Source organism: Equus przewalskii, chromosome 22 (assembly GCF_037783145.1).
Source record: "Equus przewalskii isolate Varuska chromosome 22, EquPr2, whole genome shotgun sequence".
Lineage (NCBI taxonomy): Eukaryota > Metazoa > Chordata > Mammalia > Perissodactyla > Equidae > Equus > Equus przewalskii.
The window spans coordinates 32,769,810-32,790,300 of record NC_091852.1 but is presented as its reverse complement, the minus strand read 5'-3'; the positions used below and the strand labels follow the sequence as shown (position 1 = coordinate 32,790,300).

The 20,491-nt window shown below is 46.9% G+C and overlaps 2 protein-coding genes across 17 annotated transcripts in view; one reads left to right on the top strand and one right to left on the bottom strand.

Moving 5' to 3' along the window:
- Positions 1 to 20,491, top strand: part of NFIB (nuclear factor I B) — a 417,340-nt gene that overhangs the window by 150,169 nt on the left and 246,680 nt on the right. The window lies entirely within an intron of this gene.
- Positions 1 to 20,491, bottom strand: part of LOC139078620 (uncharacterized) — a 166,377-nt gene that overhangs the window by 117,242 nt on the left and 28,644 nt on the right. For 5 of the 8 annotated variants that reach the window (XR_011531635.1, XR_011531636.1, XR_011531637.1 and 2 more), the window contains exon 3: positions 5,716 to 7,063. The exons of 2 other annotated variants lie outside the window; for them this stretch is intronic. Coding sequence is in view for 1 of the 6 variants with exons in the window: in XM_070590242.1 (XP_070446343.1) it covers positions 7,046 to 7,063 (18 nt within the window). In the remaining 5 variants the exon portion in view is untranslated. Of the gene's footprint in view, positions 1 to 5,715; positions 7,064 to 20,491 lie in introns of those variants that run through there. One more of the 8 variants, XR_011531640.1, reaches the window with a different exon arrangement.

The window sequence follows — 20,491 nt, the reverse complement described above, 5'->3', positions numbered from 1 at the left end:
TTTACAGATGAGGAAAATAAGAGATCAACCTGTTCCAGATAACACAATATATAACCCACCATATGAAACAGATCAAAGCGGGGCTCTTGTGGTGGAATTAGGATAGGAATACCAAGAACCTTTACCCCATGGCTGCCTTACTTCTTCATCAACCTCTTCTGTCTCCCTGAAGCCACTCCAAAGGCTTTGTGGAGCAGAGTTTGAAAATCTTTTGACTGGACAACCTCTATAGTTTCTTCCCAGACTAATGCCCAATGATCCTCATTCTGGAGATGTAAACCATAGTAATCCTCAAAATAAGCTCCTTAAGACTGGATGTTGGCAAATCTTGCTCTTCTTTAAAGGGCTAACTCAAAGTCACTTTTCACATCCCTTCAAAGAATAGGTTTTTCAAATCACTTTGCTCCAATAAACAGAGGGGTGAATTCCCTGAATTCTCGGGGGATTGTGCTGAGGTAAACATTCTGATGCTGCAAGATTAAATGTGTTGTTTACGTGAAAACAGCACTGTGGAAGTCAGGACCAATTTATATTTCTTTAATAATTAAGTTATTGAGTATTCTATAACTAACCCATTTGCTTATGCATCACTGACAAATTGTCTCTAAGAAATCCAGCCAGACACAAGATCAGGTGTTAGAATTTTCACCTCTCGGATTAGCTAGATGTCTGTCTAGGTATTGGCTCACTCAGAGCGGGGGTTTATCAAGGAAATGAGGAGACTTTCCATGTCTCTCTCAGCTTCACAAAGCAGAAACTTCCACAGGCCGAACCTCTTAACTTCTAACTCACATCAGACATCCCGAAATTGCATGATTTTAGTGTTGCTAAGTGGAGTGGGGAAAAGGCTCCTTCTTACACTGTGGTTGGGGGTGTAAATAAATATAAAATTATTGGAGGGCAATTTGGCAATAGCTATTAAAAATGAAATGCTCAAACCCTTTGACCCAGTAATAATTCACCTTCTGGGAATTCACCATAGGGAAATACTCCTACAACTGCTCAAAGATGTAAGTGTAAAATGATGTTTGCAAGTATATTTGTTACAGGGAAAAGTGGAAAGAACCCAAAATGTGCGTTAACAGGCAATTGGTTAAGGAAAGTATGGTTCAGCCACACAGTACAATACCATGGAGCCACTAAAAAGAAGATTAAAATGAAGATCCCTTTTTACAGACTGTCATGGGAAGATGGCTAAGACATATTGCTAAGTGGAAAATAGCACGCTTCAGAGTCAAGAGTATAATCCCATTTTTGTAAAATAAACAAAATTTTAATACATGCCTCGAAAAACGTTAACTGGTTTTCTCAGCTGTGTGGGATTATGGAGGATTTTCACTTTCTATGCTATATATTATACAATGTTTCAAGTTATTTATGTGTGTGTGTATGTATATATATATGTCTATACGTCTATATATATATATATGTCTACATATATATATGCCATTACTTTTGTAATCAGAAAAAATAAATGTTCCTGTGGCTTGGTCCCTTGAGAGTCCTGTTAGGAAAGTGTGGAAGCCTGGTTCAAATCCGTCAACTTTACTGGAAAACAAAACTTAGCTGACATTGGAACAGTGAGGCTGCTCAACGAAAAGGAGGACCAGGCATGGAAATTTTTCTGTCCTTTAGAGTCTATAAGCCATTATAATAATAAGCCCACAACGGAGTGTTCTTAAAGAGAGTCTAAGGAGTATAAACGTAAGTTGCAGACAGGTTCTGAACCACTGCTGTAACTGAGAGGACATCTGAAGAGCAGAGACTCACAGGAAGAGGTCTCATCCTTGATGGTGACTTCCTGGGGGTGGGAGATGTGCATAAAAGAACAAAGAGAAGTTTGTGTTTAATTTTTACACTTTTATCAAGCTGAGATTTGGTGCAATTTATCTAGCTCAGGAGCAGATGCTCGTTTTTTTCGGGGGAGGTAGAGTCTATGGCTTATACAATTAAGGGGACTCTTTTAATAAAAAGAATGAAAAATTCCAAATGCTAAATTAGGTACAGGATTTTGGAAGGGGCCCCTGAGAAGGAGAAGTCCTTAAACTAAGCTTCATTAGCTTCTCAGCAATCCGCTCGGCTCTGACTCAGAGTTCTTAAACCAAGATAACACGGAGAGTAACGGGCAACACTTCCTTTTCTTTAAGAATTATTGTGCCAAGGAGGAGTTTCCATTTCCCATGTGGCAAAAGCTAGAGGCAGCACCCTGAGCCTGGGAGACTGAGTGATCTATGCTCTTTTGGGGATACTTGAGTTTTTGTGGATGTACAAGTTCTGGAGAAGCTCTCTTTGTTGACAGTGGCAGCCGCCCAGTTCTTGATGCTCATAAAACTATGGCAGGCAGAGTTGGAAAAGATGTATTAGGTCATCAATCTAGATTCGGGTCCAAGGCAGGAGAGTTCACTACTGTAGTCATTCCAAGCCTTTGTCCAGGCAGCTTTGAAATGTCGACGGCCTGACTCTTAGAAGGCCGTCTCTCTCCTCCAGTTCCTGGGCAAATGTTGAGGTGTTTGCTGGGGAAAAAAAGCATTTTAGACTTGGAGCCACACAACTACTTAATTACATTCATTCACCTAGATTTCTATCAGTGTTTTCCATGATGAAAAGAATTTAGTGTAAAGAAATTCTTGTTGCCATGAGGAAACAAATCACTGATTTTTTTTTCCTGGTTCCTTGTATTTCAACTTTTGTGGTGAGTTTCTTTTTAGCTTTAGGAAAAAAGAGAACTTGCCCGGGTTTTCTTTAGCCAGCATTATCAAGAATGAATAACAATTAAATGCTGCTCCTGTTAACGGAAAGTAGTTTCCTAAACACTTATTTTGAGTCTGTTTACCTCTGTCTTTGGTGAACTTGATGAGTTCCCAATTTTCAGTTTATGCTTCTATGGTGCTATAAAAATGGAGAATCTGAAAGATGTGTTTATTTTCTCATGTTTTCCTTTAAATCCATATTGATAATGATCCTAGTCTCCCAAAAGATTTTGGTGGCTACTTTTTTGAAGCAAAGAGAGGAGGATTGTTCTAGATTGGAAGGAGAGTGGACTTGAATTATTATTGCTTGATTAGCGTATGCTATATGTCCTTATTGAAATCTTTTATTCCCTATGCCGTGTGTGTGTGTGTGTGTGTGTGTGTGTGTGTGGTTTGCTTGCTGCTGCTTTATGTGTTTGATGGTTTGTTAGGTGTGTGTGGTTTTTTTTTTTTTGCCTTGAAAACACTCAAAACAATTCTCTTTTTGATAAGTAATGCTACTAGCAAATATAAAGTGCTAAAGAATAGTATTTGGATATTTGCATTTGAAAGTTCATTTCCATTTCAAGTCAAGACAAATGGGCATTAGTTTACTGATGCTAGTGACATCGGTATTAGTAATGGTTCTTTTAGCAACAAGCAACCCTCAGGAAACTTTTTTCTTTTTTTAGGATTCACAAAGATGACCTGCCAGTTAATCAGCTATCAGGAAACTGACCATAAATGCTATCTGAGTTAGACTTAGCTCAGTTTAATTAGATTTAAAAAGTTGACTGGGAATTCATCCAAAATGTGCTAATCAAAAAACAAAAGTATTTGAAAGTAGTGGTAAGAAATAGGATAATAGAGAATAAAATTAATTTTAAATCTCTTGAATTGGAAAAATTGTTAAAGATAGAAATGCTGAAGGTAATAAGATTTTTTTACTTTAAAAATAGTTCAATTCAGGATGTCTGTCACTAGGATTTTCTGCTCCTTTCAGAAATGTGCTTGTCCACACTAAAAAATTACTAACGATAATGGAAAATAAACATTTCTGAAAGGTACAAAATGACCAAAGGTACGATGTCACTGAATATCACTATATTTTACCAACCCAAAACATTCAATTTGCCAAAAGATTTTTTTATGATTTGAGAAAGCACTTAAATCTAATCTCATAAAGAAGTTAAAATATTTTAATTGTGCATTAAACAAATTCTCTTTCGGAAAAATAACGAAATTACATGAATTTAGTACTGTCTAGAAAAATATGGACTACATAATGAGAAGTTAATACTGTCGGTGATCTCAATAACTATGAGCTATACTAAACTCCTGACTGGCAAATAAATTGTAAGTTCTTAAACGGATGGATATCCGTCCTGAATAGAATCCTTTTGACATGGTTGGACTTAATAAGTGTTTGTGGAACAAATGACCATGATTGAATTCAGGCAGATCTCAGATCGTTCACTGTTTGGTGTATATTTTCCTGACTGTTAGTCATGCCTGATTTAAATAGTAACTGATAAAATGATAACAATTGTATGTTATTTACAATCCTGCCTGTGCAAATGAGCACTTTTAAATATTCTCTGAAAATTAACATGTCTATATTGTTTAGGAACTTGATTTAAAAAGAAATTAATTTGTTCATGTAACAAAAAATTCCAGTAGGAGAATAGATCTAGCCTCTCAGACAATGTTGTCTGGAATGGCTGCCTCTTTTTCTTTCTTGATCCCAACTTTACCACTTTCTCTGCTGTTTTCATTCTTAGGCAAATATGGTGGCAAAGATGGAAGCCCTCACAATCCCCAGGAGAAGGAGAGTGTTTGTTTTACAATAGAAACTGACCTCCCCTGTCCTGGCTTGGGTCACATGACCGTCCCTGAGCCAAATAGTAGTGCTGCAGTGGTATGCTGGTATACTAGTTTCCTGCAGCTGCTATAACAAATTATCACAAACTTGGTGGCTTAAAACAAGAGAAATTTATTCTTTCACATTTCTGGAGGCCAGTTATCCAAAATCAAGGTGTCACTGGGGCTGTGCTCCCTCCAGCGGCTCTATGCGAGATTCTGTTCCAACTTTTGGTAACTCCAAGCATTCCTTGGTTTGTGGTGGCAGCAATCCAATCTACTCTCTATCTGAAAGGTCACGCTGCCGCCGCCTCTTATCTGTGTGTCTCCTCTGTGCGTATCAAATCTCCCCCTGCCTCACCTAATAAGGACACATATGATAGTGTTTAGGGCCCACAGGGATGATCCGTGGTGATCTCATCTCAAGATCCTTAACTTAATTACAGCTACAAAGACCCTTTTGCCACATAAGTCATATTCACAAATTCCAGGGGTTGGGATGCAAACACATCTTTGGGCACCATTCAACTCACTACACCTAGTAAATGTTGAACACTCGTCTTGACAGAAAAGGGGAAGCCCTGATATACAGTATTCTAGATACTCTATATCTGTAGTATAAATACTGCCACCATGGCCAACTTCAAGCTACCAATGGAAAGTCACCAAACCTGGAATTGGGAAGGGATGCATAGCAGCACATCATTGTACATTACTTCCACCATACAGATCCCCTAGATGTAAGTAACCTCAAAAGCAAAGATAACAGTAAAATGTACTTAAATAATTAGGAAGTGATGAGTTTTGTGTGCTTATTAACTTTGCTTTAAATGTAATTTATTTAATTATAAATTCATATACTTTAAATTTTAATAGTGACTATGTTTAACAATTGGCTCACAACATTCCTGAAAATTTACCAGTTGGTTTGGATGAGCTGGTCTGAGCCAGCTCCAACACACCACTGGATAGAATTGGCTGATTGATCAGGCCTGAATCACAGAGCCTAAGAGGCAGGGTCAACAATATTCAAACCTCAGGAACTACGTTCCTTAAGAGAAAATCAGGGTGCTATTACCCAAGGAAGGGAAATGGAATATTGGGAAGAGAAAAGCAACAAAGCCACTTCAGTATCCCATATTTTAATGATTTCAGGCTAAGGAAAAAATTTTCAGCAAAGTTCAGAGCAGTTACAAGTACAAGTATTATGGCTATCCATGGATCTGCAAATCACTCTCTCCACCTAAGGGAAAATCAATATTTTTCACATTCTCATTTTACTTAGCTCGTAACATTTGTTTTTAAGCCTAGACACATTTATCCCAAGGTGATCGGCTTCAGCAAGAGAGATAAAGACCAATGGTCTTTTAAAAAGTATCATTTAAAAAAATTAACAGCTTTATTGCGATATAGTTTGCACACCATGCAATTCACCCATTTAAAGTGCAAAATTCAATGGTTTTTGGTACATTCACCGAGTTGTTCAACCTTCACCACAATTCATTTTAGAACATTTTCATCAGCCACCCCCCAAAAAACTTCTGCACCACTATAGTGTCATCTTCCAATGCCCCCACTCTGACCCCCAGACCCCAGCAACCACTAGTTTATTTTCTGTCTCTATAGATTTGCCTATTTTAGAAATTTCAAATAAGTGGAATTATACTATGTGTGTTCCTTTGTGACCGGCTTTTTTCGCTTAGCAAAATGTTTTAAGGTTCATCAATCTTGCAGCAGGTATCAATCTTTCATTCCTTTTCTATTGCCAAATAGTATTCCATTGTGTGGATATACCACAGGTTGTTTGTCCATTCGGCAGTTGATAGGTATACGGATTGTTTCCCCTTTTTGGCTATTATGAATAATGCTGCTGTGAACATTCATGGACAAGTTTTTATGTGAACATAGTTTTCATTTCTCTTAAACCAATAGTCTTTCAAGTTAAAATTTTTAGCAAAGTTTCTTATCTTCCACATGCTTAAGGGAAGTGCCATTTAGGAATTAAGTCAGAAATGCCACGTGTAGAATTTCAATCCTCTTAAATGTTGGGTCACTTCCCCAACCCCTTAAGAATCCTGGAAGTGGCTCAGCCCAGAGGAGGAGTTCTGCTCACCAACTCCTGGGCAAAGGAGGAGGGCGCTGTTTGTCAGGAGAAAGTAGGAGCTGGCGGGGGGGCCCACAGACCACTGTGCAGGTGGGACTGAATTCCCTCTGCTACACTGAAGTCCTGGCCTGCCCATAAGAGGCTCACAATAATTACTCCATCACAACGCTCCCTCAGGGACTCCCCATATGCAAAGTATACAGCATAATAACAATAAAGCCTTCCTCTCTGACCTGAAATCAGAGTCATGGGGTTCAGGAAACTTGCAGGAAAAAGGGGGAAAATTTTAGCTTCCCTGCTAGAGGCCAGTAGAGAGGCTCATTTTCTCCCTTGCATGACCTGGGGGAGTTCTTCAGTGTGTCCTGCAGACCTGCGAGGAAAAAACAAAGCTCTATATTAATTTATATAGCAACTTTCTTCCAAGAAATGCAGTGTCTCAAGCAGTCTTTCACTCATTCCTCTGAGGGAGTCTGCATAAATGTGCATAAGAAATTACTTCTTTTAAAATTTACACTCTCCAGTTAGCCAGTCCTGGGCAGAAATAGAACTAGAAAAGCAGCCCTTCTGACCAAACGTCCCGCTATAATATTTTCAGTGAGCGGCCATAAATCAATGCATATCCTTCCAAACAGGATCTCTTCATAACATCCCTGTGACTCTGCTCACTGATGACTGATGCTCCTTTCACCAGCGGCAGAACTTTCCTTCGAGATTTGAATCGACTGGTATGGCATGCACCGTGAGCTGGCGTCTCTCATTTATTTGCAATTAAGTGCTCAGGTCCACCTTGAAACAGGCAGCCCAGATTTCCCTCTTGCTGCTCAGCCCTCCTAACACAGCCCAGCTGAAGACCCCTCAAGAATCCTGGGACTGGCTGGGCCCAAAGGAGTAGGAAGTGGGCTCACAAACTGCAGGCAGAAAATTGGAGTCTGGTCAGTCCCCTCTCCCTGTTGTTACTTGCTGTGTCTCTCTGTTGTTTTTACTCAGGGCTGCACTGCCCCTCAGATCCTGCTGGTCATACTGGAGAACCCTCAGATCCAGTTGCCCAAAGCCCAACTTGGTGGCTCCTGGCTAAGTCTGGGAGAGCTTCCAGCATCGGCCATATGCAGGGTCCAACCCAGCGCTCCACCCCAAACCAAACGCTGTGTTTCTTGTGTTGCGCCTTTCCTCCACATATTCCTATTGTGGGGTTCTCATTGTCCATCCCAGGGAGAAAAAAAGCCTTGGTCAGGGCCACACTGGCTCATGCAGAATCTTGGGGAATCACACACACATCTGTGCCTTTCCTCCCATCCTCAGAAAACTTCTGGGCTCCATAAATTCCTTCTTAGGGATTCTCAGAGAATGGGAAGTCTTAATCTAGTTAGCGACAAAAAATTCATACCAGTGTCCTAGGCTGCATCCAGCCTCAGACAGCCTTTGTTTCAGTCCCCATACTCCTAATCTGCATGTCATTTAAAATTTGTATGAGTTGTCAACAAGGACTGGCCACGTAGTTTGTGGGGCCCAGCACAACATGAAAATGCAGGCCTCTTGTTCAAAATTTAAGAATCTGAAGATGGTAACAGTAGAACATTCAACTAAAAGTGGAGGCCTTTCTTAGTATGGGGTCCTGTGTGACTGCACAGGTCATGTGTCCATGAAGCCAGCCCTGCTACCAACACTTAAAAAGCAAAAAGGTATTATTTGTTTTTTGGGGTTTTTTTTGCTGAGGGAGATTCGCCCTGAGCTAAAATCTGTGCCAATCTTCCTCTATTTTGTATGTGGGCTGCCGCCACTGCATGGCTTGGAACAAGTGGTGCAGGTCTACTCCCAGGAACCGATCCCAGGCTGCTGGAGCAGACCATGCTGAACTTAACCGCTAGGCCATGGGGCCAGCCCCCCCAAACAAAAGATTCTTAAACTCTCTTAAAACCTAAAATACTTGGTGATTCTAGGTCTGCATCCCCAACTGGAGCACAAAATTGGCAGTGCCGAGTTGAGACTTGTCAGTTTGCTAGGGTTTTCATAACAAAGTCCCACAGACTGAGTGGCTTAAAGGACAGAAAACATATTTTCTCACAATTCTCGAGGCTAGAAATCTGAGATCAAGGTGTCGGCAGGATTGCTTTTTTCTAAGGCCTCACTCCCTGGCTTGCCTTCTCAGTGATGGGCGGCTTCTCACTGTATCTTCACATCTGGTCTTCCCTCTGTACCTGTCTGGGTCCCAATCTCCTCTTCTTATAAGGATTTCCCAAGTCACTTTGGATTAGAGCTCACCCTCATGACCTCCTTTTAACTCAATCACCTCTTTAAAGGCCCTATCTTCAAATATAATCACCTTCTGAGGTACTGGGGTTTAAGGCTTCTACATATGAATTTTGGAGGAACACAATTCAGCCCATAACACAGCTGTTCCCTTTAGAAGGGGCACAGCGCTCCAAGTCACTATACCAGCCATGTCCCCAACAGTTGCCACTGGTCATCTTGTTCGTGCTGCTCTCCTTCCTCCGAGCTGACCTCTGTCATATAGATGGACCTGCTCTTCTGTGTAGCATATGGAATAGTGATGGTGTCTATTATGTGACAGTGACTGCACCCTCCACTTCTGCAAAACTGACGTTGCTACTAAGCGATCCTTCGCAGGACTATAATCATTTTCATCAAAACGAAACCCAAATGTACCCATTACATAGAGATGAAATGCAAGTCAGCTCAGACAGAAGAAATTGCCATGAGGTCTAACTGCTCCTGTCAGAGCCTAGACTTGTAGGTTTTAGGAAAGGGAACTCTCAGTGGCCAGATAATTCTCCCTGGGCCTGATCCTACTTAAAATCAGCTGACCATTCAAGGGACGGCCCTAAATTTCAATGGGAACACAACCATCCAGCTCCTTAGAGACAGCATGCTCCCAAACTGGTCTTTTTACCTATTCGTAGAACTGTTAGCTTATAGCTGAAAACTCAGCTAATTCTGGGGAAGGTTTTGGTCTTGTGCCTGGAACTATTGAAACATATATTCACACCTACCACATGTAACACTTAGTAGCATAATTTCCAGCACAACACTTTAGTACTTTATTTTTAAAAGAAACAGAGCAGAGACTGAAGACCTGCTCACACTGCTGCTTTTTGCAGGAAGCTCCACAAAGGGTGGAGGGGATGGCTTCTGCACCGAAATGAGGTATATTTTGCATTTTTGAATGGCAAGGTGACACAAAAATCTTTGCTCACAATCAGGGAATTTGTGATGCAGAAACATGTAACATTTGCACCTGCATGTAAATAGAAAAAAAATCATGTCAAATCTACAAGGCTCTGGGAAAAAAGTGTAACGATAATCTAATAAATCCCAATATTAGAGCGTGGAAAAGACCTTAAAAACATCTGACTCTAACCTCTTTGGTTTTAAGACATGGAAAGAGAGGTTCTAAAATTTTTAGTGACTGCTGCAGACCAGCACTGCACCTAAAATGCAGGTCTTTTTTTCCAGGCCAGCGTACTTGCCACCACACCAGGCTGCTTCTAAACAGGCATTGTCCTGTTGGCCTAAATTGCATGCAAGAAAAACAAAACCCCGCTCTCTCTACACCAGAGTCTCTATTTAGACTCCAGAATTGAGAAAGCAAAGGCTATTTCAACTTCAACTCCCTTAGCAAACAGAAGAAAAGGCATCTGACCCGTGGACTTTTCCAGCTGGTCCTGGGTCTCGCCGCCTGCGGGTCTCCGCAGCAGCTAGCTGGCGCCGACAGCCAGTCTGCCACCAGGGGGCGCAGCAGCCTTTGTCCTGACACAGGCATTGAAGGCAGGCTCTGAAACCTGGCTGGGCCTCCAAGAAAATCTGCTTTTCCCTTCTTTGACGGTTTCTCTCTGGAACCAGCCCACTCCCCAGCCCCCTTCATTCATCTTAAAACCATTTTCTTCTTCCTCCCTGACCTTCAGATTCTCCCTCCGCACCATCTCAGATTTGTGAGCGTTCCAGGGTGTTGCGCCTGGTTCTAAGAGGGTCTTTACAGAGACACCGGCCCCTCCGCAGCTGCTCCTCCTCTGAAAGCCTAGGAGACGGTGGCCACGGCAAATCATTTGCTCTCACTTGGAGGCCCCCCACTTCGGGATGTTTCTAAAGATTCTTCCAGGAAGGAGCCTCAAGGACAGGACTAGCTTTCTAGAATAATTATCACATCCATCCTCTAATTCCCCTCCTTTTCACTCAAATAAACAAATGAAATGGCTGGTTCTTGGAAGCTTATGCTGCCTGGCGTTCACCCTCAACCTCTCTATGTGTCCCCTCTACGTGCCTTTGATGGTGGCCAGCTACCCAAAGGGACAGGTGTAAGCATCCTTTCACCCACACCTCTTACCAACCCCCCTCCCACCCTAAGCAAGGGTAACTGCCTCCTTCTGCCCTCTCCAGCTTGGCTCTGTGTGTTCTCTAGCAGAAAGCAATCCACTTCATATTCCCAATGTCTCTGATTCCAAAGACTCAGTGTGCCTGTCTTTCACAGATAAATGAACATCCCCTTCCACTTTAAGACACACTTCTAGCCCTGCCCCATAGACACAACACACACACAATGCAAACCCTCAAATCCCCACACAACCTTTTGCGAAAAACGCTAAAAATCCACTCTTCCAAACTGAAGGACCACGAGGTCCTAAACAGGCCTTTGAAAAGCAGCTGTTCTCTTTGCACAGAGAGATTTCGGGTTGACACAGCTCTTTTCCTGTCTCTCATTTGAGCCTCCCAACAGCCCTGAGAGACAGGCAGGGAAATCTAAAGCTTAAGAGGCTCGCCCCAATCCCAGAGCTAGTACAGGGGGAAGGCAGCACTGGGGGGACAGAACTCAGGTGAGAGGGTCCCGAAGAGAGCTGCTGATCATTTGCCTGGAGGCCTGGAAGGAGTGCGGCCATCACATGATCATGAGGTTATCTGCACCAAGAGAGCCTACGGTCTCTGCTCCTGAAAACCTATAGCATTAGTGGGAGCCTGGAAGGGGCCGGAGGAGAGGGGAGGAAGAGCTGATGTTAACTCTGACCTCACCCTTCTTTTTATCTGGCCTCACTCACTCCTTTTTTCTCCCCATTCACCTTACTTAGTAAAGTAATGAAGGCACTGAGCCTGGAGACAGGTAGCCAGGGTTATCTTGATGGTGAGCCTCTCTCCTCATTCATAAAGTAATGATAACATCTATCAGATAGGGACAGAGCCACTAAAAGTACAGAAAATAACGTAATTCTGGGAGAGGGGGCAGAGTAGGAGACTTTTACTTTCATTTTATGCCCTTTGGTATTATTTGAAGTATTTTGATTTAGGCATATATTACTTTTATACTTTCATTTTAAAATTTTTATTGGGGCTAATGATGGCCTTGCATGTTGCTGCGATGATGACTTATGTAAAGTGTCTGGCACAGCCCGGGGTCTGGCACGCGGCTGATGCTTCCTGAACAGTAGTGTATTATTAGCTACCACACCACCCTCAAACCTGAGCAGACAGACTTCAAATCAAGAAACCTGGGCTCAGGTGCAGACTCTGCCCTCAGCTTGCTGTATGCCCTTGACTAAGTCAAGGCCCTTGTGTGGGCCTCAGTTTCCTCATCTGTACCATTACAAGACAGGGTCTGACTGATTTGGAAAATGGTGGGAAGGGCAGAGCAAAGCTCAACACCCAAAGTGACAGAGGCGCCCTCTAAAATTCAGCCCCAGTCTTTGCAGAGTTGAGGCAGCCTCTCAGGCTTGAGTTTATCAGGCAGAAACCCTTTCCTAGGAGAAGTCATCATCCAGGGTAGGCGGAAAGGGCCGGAGACAGCTGGACAAGTTCTGAAGATAATACAGAAATTAAATTGGATAACAAAAATGTGTGAACACTGTATAAGGCTATCAGCTTAAGGTGGGAGGTGGGAAAGAAGGTTTAACAGTTCCTTGGGCACAGTTGGCACCATGATCATTTCCGGACGAGACAGATCCCCTTGGTTGGCAGAGGGGATATAATTCAAGACCCAGCCAAGGCCAGCCCCAGCCCAGGCCCCTCAGCTGAGAGTTCTCTGTGGCGCACAGGGGTAGCCTTGGTGAGACCAGACCCTCTGGCATTGCCAGAAGCCAAGCTACCTTTTGGATAAAGTCAAAAGGACCCTGCTGCCCAGGAGAAGGGGACTAAATCACCTTTGAACTTTCCTCCTGCATTAACTTTATCTGAACAACAACAACAAAGTGGAGAGACTGAGCCCTGGAAGGTGTGGATCCTCAGGCACTAAAACTTTAGCAGTTCAATTAGGGAGATCTCACCTCCTGAAAATCAAATAGAGATTTGTTCCTGGAACACACAGCTGATTCATTTCCCGCCCTTCTCAGAATCGGAGGTTTTCCCTATCTCTCCTTTGCCAGCGCCTGGCCTCTGGGGGACAGGAGGCAGGTAGTCTGGTGGGGAGGAACCTTGAGACTTTCTTTTCGCCCCACGGTCTTCTTCCTATTTAAAGCAGCACCGCCTGTCGTAGCAGCATCAGTGCCAATATTTGCAGGCAGGGAGATTTTCTGACATTGTAAGGGGGAGCGTTCAGAGCAGATGGGAAGCCCTTTCCCAAGGCCATCCGGCAGGGCAGAAATCGGTTTTACCCACACCCCAGGAGGAATCCCCAGCCCCCACTTTCTTGGTCACCGCTAAGGCATGTGCGTTTATATTTAAAAAAAGAAGAAGAAGAGGAAAGAGATTTTTTTTTTGTATATCTGAACTATCTAGCCACGCCTGTTACAATGACATCTGCCCCCAGAGCCCACATTGTCCCTGCCGAAAGGGGAGGTCGTGGTGTTCTCCACTCTTGAGGGATCTGGGATAACGGTATCAAAGCACCACACCTGGAAGACCCCTCCCTTTTTTTTTGAGGCCTGGAGATTTAAGGGAGAGGGAAGAAAATGGGGGAGGTGGCTTGCTGAGAGACTTGGCAGGTAGCAACAATTCCTCCTGATTTCCAGAGGCAAGACCAAATACAAATAGCTCCAACCATTATACTTTTGACAAACCTATATTCCGCGAACTTCTGTATTTTTAGAGATATGCCCTCCTTGGTGCGTTACAAGTCACTTTCAAAGGCAGCTCTGAATGTATGACCACTTGTTAAAACGCCTCTGTGCTTGCTCTTCCGCGTGGTTCTTTTCTGCGCGCGTTTGTATCTCTAATAAGCAGCATTGTTTATTATCCGGGGGTCCCTGCCCCTGGGATTGAAGTGAAATAAAACAGGAGTGCTGAGGCTGAGTCCTGGAAAATACGCCGGGTTTCCCAGGCCCCCGAGGGTCCGCGGGGCAGCTGAGCGGCCACGCGGGGAGAGCCCACTGGTGCGTGTGCGCCTGGCCAAGGGCAAGTTTGCAAGAGTTGTTCCAGACGCTGAGAGTCCTGGGCAATACCAAACCGAGATGAGTGAGCACAGGAAGGAGGCACACGGGGAAGGCTAAATGCCACTAAGGACTGGGAATAGGTGTGTGACTTAAGGGCCGAACAGGCTAACACTGCCAGGATCATAAAAAGGGACTGCGGCGCGGGAAGCATTCTGAGCTTGTAGCTTGAAGTCTCCACTCTCATCGCGGTGCAGTAAATTCTCATTAATAAATTTTCGTTCTTCAGCATATCCCTGCCGTCTTCACTGTCAAAACGAGTATCCTAGACAAGACAAGGTTTACCCCCCTCTTTGCCTGCAATTGCCTAATAGTTGTCCCCATTTCGTTTTCAGCCGAGTGCTTTGTGACCGTGGGGGATGTGAGCGCGCGTGCCTTGCGAAATGAAGCGCCGCTGTACCCCTAGCTACAGAGAAACTCTTTCAGTCCCCTCGGACCCCAAACAGGCCCCTCCCTAGGGCTTCTCCCAAATTCCAGTGCTCCCGAAACGGAGTGGGGGTTCGCTACTAAAAAGCAGAAACCCGCATCGGAGACACAACGCAGAGTGCCTTCCGCGGCTGGGGAAAAATTCTCCGGTTTAGCCCGGGCTCTGCGTCCACATCTCCCCAATTTAGTGTCGGCGCGGACTCTGCCGGAGAGTCTTCCCGAAAGAATGTTTTTTAAACGCGCGCGCGCGCCAGACCCAGGCTGCGCATTTCCCAAATGAGTCTTCCAGCCCAGGGCCCGGCCCAAACTGTACTTCCCACAGGTTCGTGGGAGACAAGCCCCCTGTCCCCCAGCCTCCGAAAATTCCCCCCAACAGGCTACAAAGACTGCTCAAATTGTCCTTGCTAGCTCCTCTCCCTCATCTTGTTAGGTTGTTTAAAAATACAGAGATTCTGTTTGCTCGCAAGAGCAATGTGATTTCTCTAAGCAACTCGTGCAAGAGCTTTCAGCAGCCTCTGGGTTGCCGCGCGCGTCCAAGCGTCGGCGGAGTTTTCCGAATTTGAAGAAGTAGCAAAGTGAATTTCAGCGCAGGGGAAAGTGCTGGGTGCTGGAGTGCAAGGTGAGGGGAAGCGCCGAGGGAGCCGCTAGGAGGTTTTTTTGTTTTTTAAAGTTGGACTTGCAACGAAGCGGCAGCAAAAAAACAAAAAAACAAAAAACAAAAAAAAACGAAAAAAACGGCACCGCTTCGTGGTTTCCCAATTTAGAATTTAGAGAATCGTGCGGAGTTTGGGCCCATCCCCGCAGCCAGGGGCCCGGCACGGCGTTCTGGGGGCTATTTCCAGTTCCCGAAGAGCCGGCAGAAGCGCGGGCGCAGCTCGCTGGGCACTGCCAGGCGCAGCTGACTTTGTCCGCGGCTCCCGGCTCTTCTGTCCTCTCCCTTCTCGTGCCAACCCCAGAACCATCCCATCGCTGCCAGGACTGCGCAGGGGAAGAAGGGCCGAATGTCTAGGCTGTGGAATCTCCCAACAGGTAGTTTCGCCGGGGAGCCGGCCCAGCTTAAATATCAAAGGCTGGGCCACCCGGGCCGCGCTAAGCGAGAGCCCGGACGCAGACACCTAGGATGCCGTGGAAGGAAAGTCGCGTTCCGGCAGTCAATTTAAATAACCTTGTTTTCTCTTCACTTTCCAACTTCTCCCGAAATAGCGTGAGCTGCGCAGTTTGGAATGGCGCTCAATGAGCCTAAATAAGCCCCTTCAGGCTGTAAGCTCTCATCCAATTTGGGTTCTTCCACCCCCACCCCCCAGCAGTTACTAGAGAGCCCCGCTCGGCTTTAGCACGATAGGTATTTATTTGAGAATTGGGAGATTCCCCTTCGAAATGCCCTAGGCTCCAGAGCAAAAGAGGAAAAGGCTGCGTTGCACTTGGATGATATAATTGAATTATGCCTTTCCCTGGTGCGCAGTGAGGAAAAGCAGAATGCCAGGCCGTGCGTGGAACCGGCGGCGGCGGCCTCGCGCTCCAGCAGGCGCACCACGCTCCCTTCCCAGGGCGCGGGGAGAAGTTAGGTTGGGCCGCTTCTTCCTGCCCCCAGCAAAGATGCGCCAGCTGGGACATCGCAGAAGCCTGATTTTGGCTGCGTGACCCCCTCTCCTTCGGGGGTGCTCACCCAACCTTCCCCGCCTGAGGCCGCGGGCGCACGTGGTGCGCCGAGACCCGGCGCGCAATGCGAAACGGTGCGCGTCGCCCCAAAGATCTCTGGTGCGCGCGGCCCTCACTGGGCGGGGGAAGGTGGAGGACTGGGCCCCTGAGCCGGCGGATCTATTCCTGCCTTGGCAGACGAGCCTTTCCCACTGCTGCTCTGAGCTGTTGCCGGGTGGGCTTTCCGCACCGACACAAATCGCTAAACTCCCGGCTCTGCCTTGTCTGTCTCCTAAAGAAACGTCCTCAGACTCCCCACAGTCAATGGCCCCTCGAAGACTCTGAGGCCGTGGTTGGACCTGATCCGGGATACTTGGATCTTTAACCGCCACAGGACTTGGCCTCCCCAGAGCCCCAGGCGCGCTCCCCCAAGCCCACCCTTGCACGGCTTGCCTGCCCTGCGCCTCCACCACTAACCGCGCTGCCTAAACTTTCCAAAGTTTGCTCGCGCTTTGCCACTTCAAGTTCGCCTCGGCTGGCGCTGGCAGGAGGCGAACAAGAACCTCCTTCTGCCTCCAACTATCCTTCTTCTCTCCTCTCCCTCCCACCCTCGCCCACCCCTGTGAGTCCAAACCTTGCAGGTGGGAGCGTACCGCGGTGGAGCCCCCGAAGGCACCGACTCTGCAGGGGACGAGTTCCTTTCGCATCCCCCACTCTCTACGCCTCGGCCGTTCCCGCCCCCTCCTCCCCCACCTCGCTTTCGGCGGGGACCTGCGGGCTTGTAGTTTAGTTTTGTTCAAATTTAGTTTTTTCTTTTTTAGATTTTTTTTCTTTAAGATTCCACCCTGCTAGAGCCTTGAGCGTCCCCCTGCCTTCCATTTCCCGGGCGCGGGGCTCGGCAGACGCAGCCTTCGCGCCGGGCGGGTTGTCTCCCGAGTAAGGGCCGGGGGGCTCCCAGTGCGCGATTCTCGGCTAGGGTTCGTCTCCCTGGGAGACCCTACGTCCCGGCGTGAGCCAAATTCGTGCCAGAGCGCGGCGTCCAGGCAAGCATCCTGTGCTTCTTGCCCCCCTCCCCAGAACTGTGGATGCGGCCGGTTTGGGGAAGTTTTATACTTGTTTAGGAGGCAGGAGTGGGCACTAGAGAGGAGCCCCGGCTCTAACACCTTCTCGAGGTCTTCGCACACACAGGAAATTGGAAGTAGAAAGGTTCACTCCCTCCGGGCCCCGCAGCTCCATGTGCCCGGCCAGGAGAGCACCACAGAAAGTGCCCCAAGTTGGTCAGTTTGTGGCCTGTTACGTTTTTACTTTGTCTAGGGTGAGCGGGGTTTGAGATTTTTGTGGCCAGCCTCACTACTACCCCGGGGCTTCAACTTTTCAACTTTCAAACCAACCAGTCAACGGGAACGTTCCAGAGAAACTGGATCTCCGGGTGCGCTGCCGGGACGCATGCAGGGAATAGAAACGAAATCTGCTGCGGATGGCGCGGCACGGACTCCTGGGCCTGGGGTTGCAGGGGCGTTTCTGAACCCCACTGGATTGGGCTTGGAATCAGACTTGACCCTGCCAGGGTCGTGGCCAGCACTTCGCCTTGATCCTTCCACGTGCCGGGTGTGTTCCTATCGTCAGTGGGTCGCCGGCGACGCCTGCCCCTGAATGACGTCCTTAGGGCTAACGGGTTCACCCGCTGCGCCAGCATCCCCGGAATCAGAATCAAGTTTGGCTTAAGCTCAAGGTTAGGAGGATGTCAGTTACCTCGGGTGACCGTGGACGTGAAATGTCTACCTAGGCAAAGGTGGCTACAACTGCCTGCCCCCAAGAGCAGTGGGAGAGCTGCGCCCTACCACATTCTGTATTTCCCGTGCTGTGGACAAACACGTGCCCCGCGCGCCGGGGCACCCCTGCCTCGCTCTCTTGGACCGCACCTCGCATAGGCCCTGTTCGACCTGGGCCCACGGAGCCAAAGTCGCACCTCTCCCACCCCCGGGGTGGTCCCGGCACGCCTGGGCCCACGTTGCCACTAAGGCTGTGTCGGAGAGAGCCCAGCAGAGGGTCGCGTGGAAAGGTGGGAGGTTTCTGACCCATGGCACCCCAGCAGGAACAAAACTGCGCAGCGACGTCGGCGGACCCCTATGGCGGTTTCGACAAAGGCGTGGGGTGGGAGGAGGCGAGAGGGGGAGAAATTAAGGTAGAGGGGAGCGGTGGATACAGTCGCGGGTGAAAGCGGCCCTGCTTCTAAACTCCTCACCCCGCCGCCTCCAAGCCTGAGCCGTAAGACAGAATTGTGTATCTTTTGTTTTAAGTCTCAAACTCCTGGAGAGTCGGGTGGTGGAGGAGCACCCACATCCCCCAGAGCCAGCCGGTACTCTCAGCCGCACTTCGGGGGTCAGAAGCCTGCACTCTGCTTTGTGCTTACTTTGAATAGAAAGGATGCATTCACAGAGGAGCCCCGCTTCCCTTTGCCATCTCCACCCCTCCGGACCCTGCATTGAGCCCCAGCCCCTGGGACTGTATTGATGTATTTTTAATCTCTGGCACCCTAGCTTTCAATGGGAGATTTTAAGGCAGGAGATGAGAGGGGAAAGATAGGATTAAGAAAAAGGGCTGGACGTGCTTTTGGCGGGAAGTCTAGGGAGGAATTGAAAATCGCAGGTAGATGAATTGGGGAGTGTTTCAAAATTTCATTTCCTTCGGAATCTCTCTGCTTTAGACCAAAACCTATTCAATGTCTCCTAGCACAGGAAGCTGGGAGTCTCTGTGGAAACAAAAAAGTCCAAGGCTTGCAGGAGACCCCTTCCCCCCTACAAATAAATAAAAAGCAGCTATCCCTTCAGTTTCGAGACCCAGGACCCTCCAACGCTGGCCAGCCGTGGGCTGCTTGACTGTCTTAATGGTCAGTTCCTTCAGGAAGGCCAAGCCCTGGGTAGGGACTCAGGACAGCCCCCCAAGCCTGGTGGCTGTGCTGTTTCTCCTCTGGGAAGGGCCTGGGTGTAAGGCAGGGCACCCAGTGCCTCCACCACCCCTCCTCCTTCAAAGTCCCTCTTCTGCTGGTTATTTAAAGCCTCGAGTTTATATTTCTAATCTTGATACCTAGGTAAAAAAAAAAAAAAAAAAAAACAACATTCGCCAATGTGTTTGGAGGGATTCATGCATGTTCTCCATTTACTTTTGTTTGTAGGGTGTTCTTTCTGTCTTTCCTTGTGCCCCCTGCAGGGCTGGCCACCCTGTAGGAGGGGGTTTAATGGGGAGGGTGAAATCGACCAGTTTATTCTTGTTAATCAGGCACAAAAACTTCACCAACACTGACTCCCCCTTCTTAATATGATCCTTTTAAAAAAATAAAAGAGTCTCTTAGGTAGGAACTGGTGGAGACTAAGAAATCAGTCTAATACTGATAAACTGGCTAATCCTGTCCCTTTAAGAAAAATCCATAAAGCTCCTCCATCAGCCCAGTGTCTGGGAAAGAAGCAAACTAACTGCTTGGAACAAAAGAAACAAAGAGGCCAAACAACAAAACAAACAAACAACTCCCCTGCCCCCCCTCGGAGACAACAATAGGCTAGACACAGCAAGTGCAGTTACTGCCTGGCCCGCGGCCGCTGTCGACCTGCCAAGTCTCCCGCATTTGGCTGGAGACTTTCTCTCTCGCCCCACTCCCACCCTAGTCACCCCCTCTCCCAGTCCTTTCTGTCTTTCTCTCTGTATGCCTCTCTCTCTAGGTCCCTCTCTTGGGGTCTGGCTATGTGTGTGTGTGTTTTGTCCCTGTCTGTCTCTGTTCTGTTTTGCTTTCACTTGATGTCGCTCTGTGTCTCAGACCTTCGTTTTCTCTCTCTCTTTCTCTCCCTCTCTCTAAAGGCCCTTGGCATATTAGCATACTCTGGGCTTTATTTATTTATTTATTTGCGAGGCCATTTCTGTGCCATCCCCTAACGGCCTACTCAGAACTTTGTTGCTCTGAGTTGTCACGGTGGCCTGTTTTGTATTTTGTTTGCAGCCGTCTTTGCCAGCAGGCTCCCAAAGTCCATTTGCACTTCAGTTTTTAACCATTCCTCCTGTTCAGGTCTTTGCTCTTTTTCTATAAGGCTTTTGGCACACTTTCCCCCCTTGTCCCCAGCCGCCCTTTCTCTGCTTCTTGGCCGCTGCCGGGAACTCTCATGCATGCCTGCCTTCACTTTCTCTCACTCCCTCTCTCTTCAGCAGCCACTATCATCCCCCCACCCCGTGCCCCCCAATACAGCCTCTTCCTTCCTCTTCCCTCCTCTCCACCAAACTTTAGTAAAATCCTGTAAACGTCTTTGCCTGGGGATTGCTTTTCTTTATAAAGTGGATATAAACTCATGGAAAGCGGGAATAGAGACAGAAAAGAATAAATG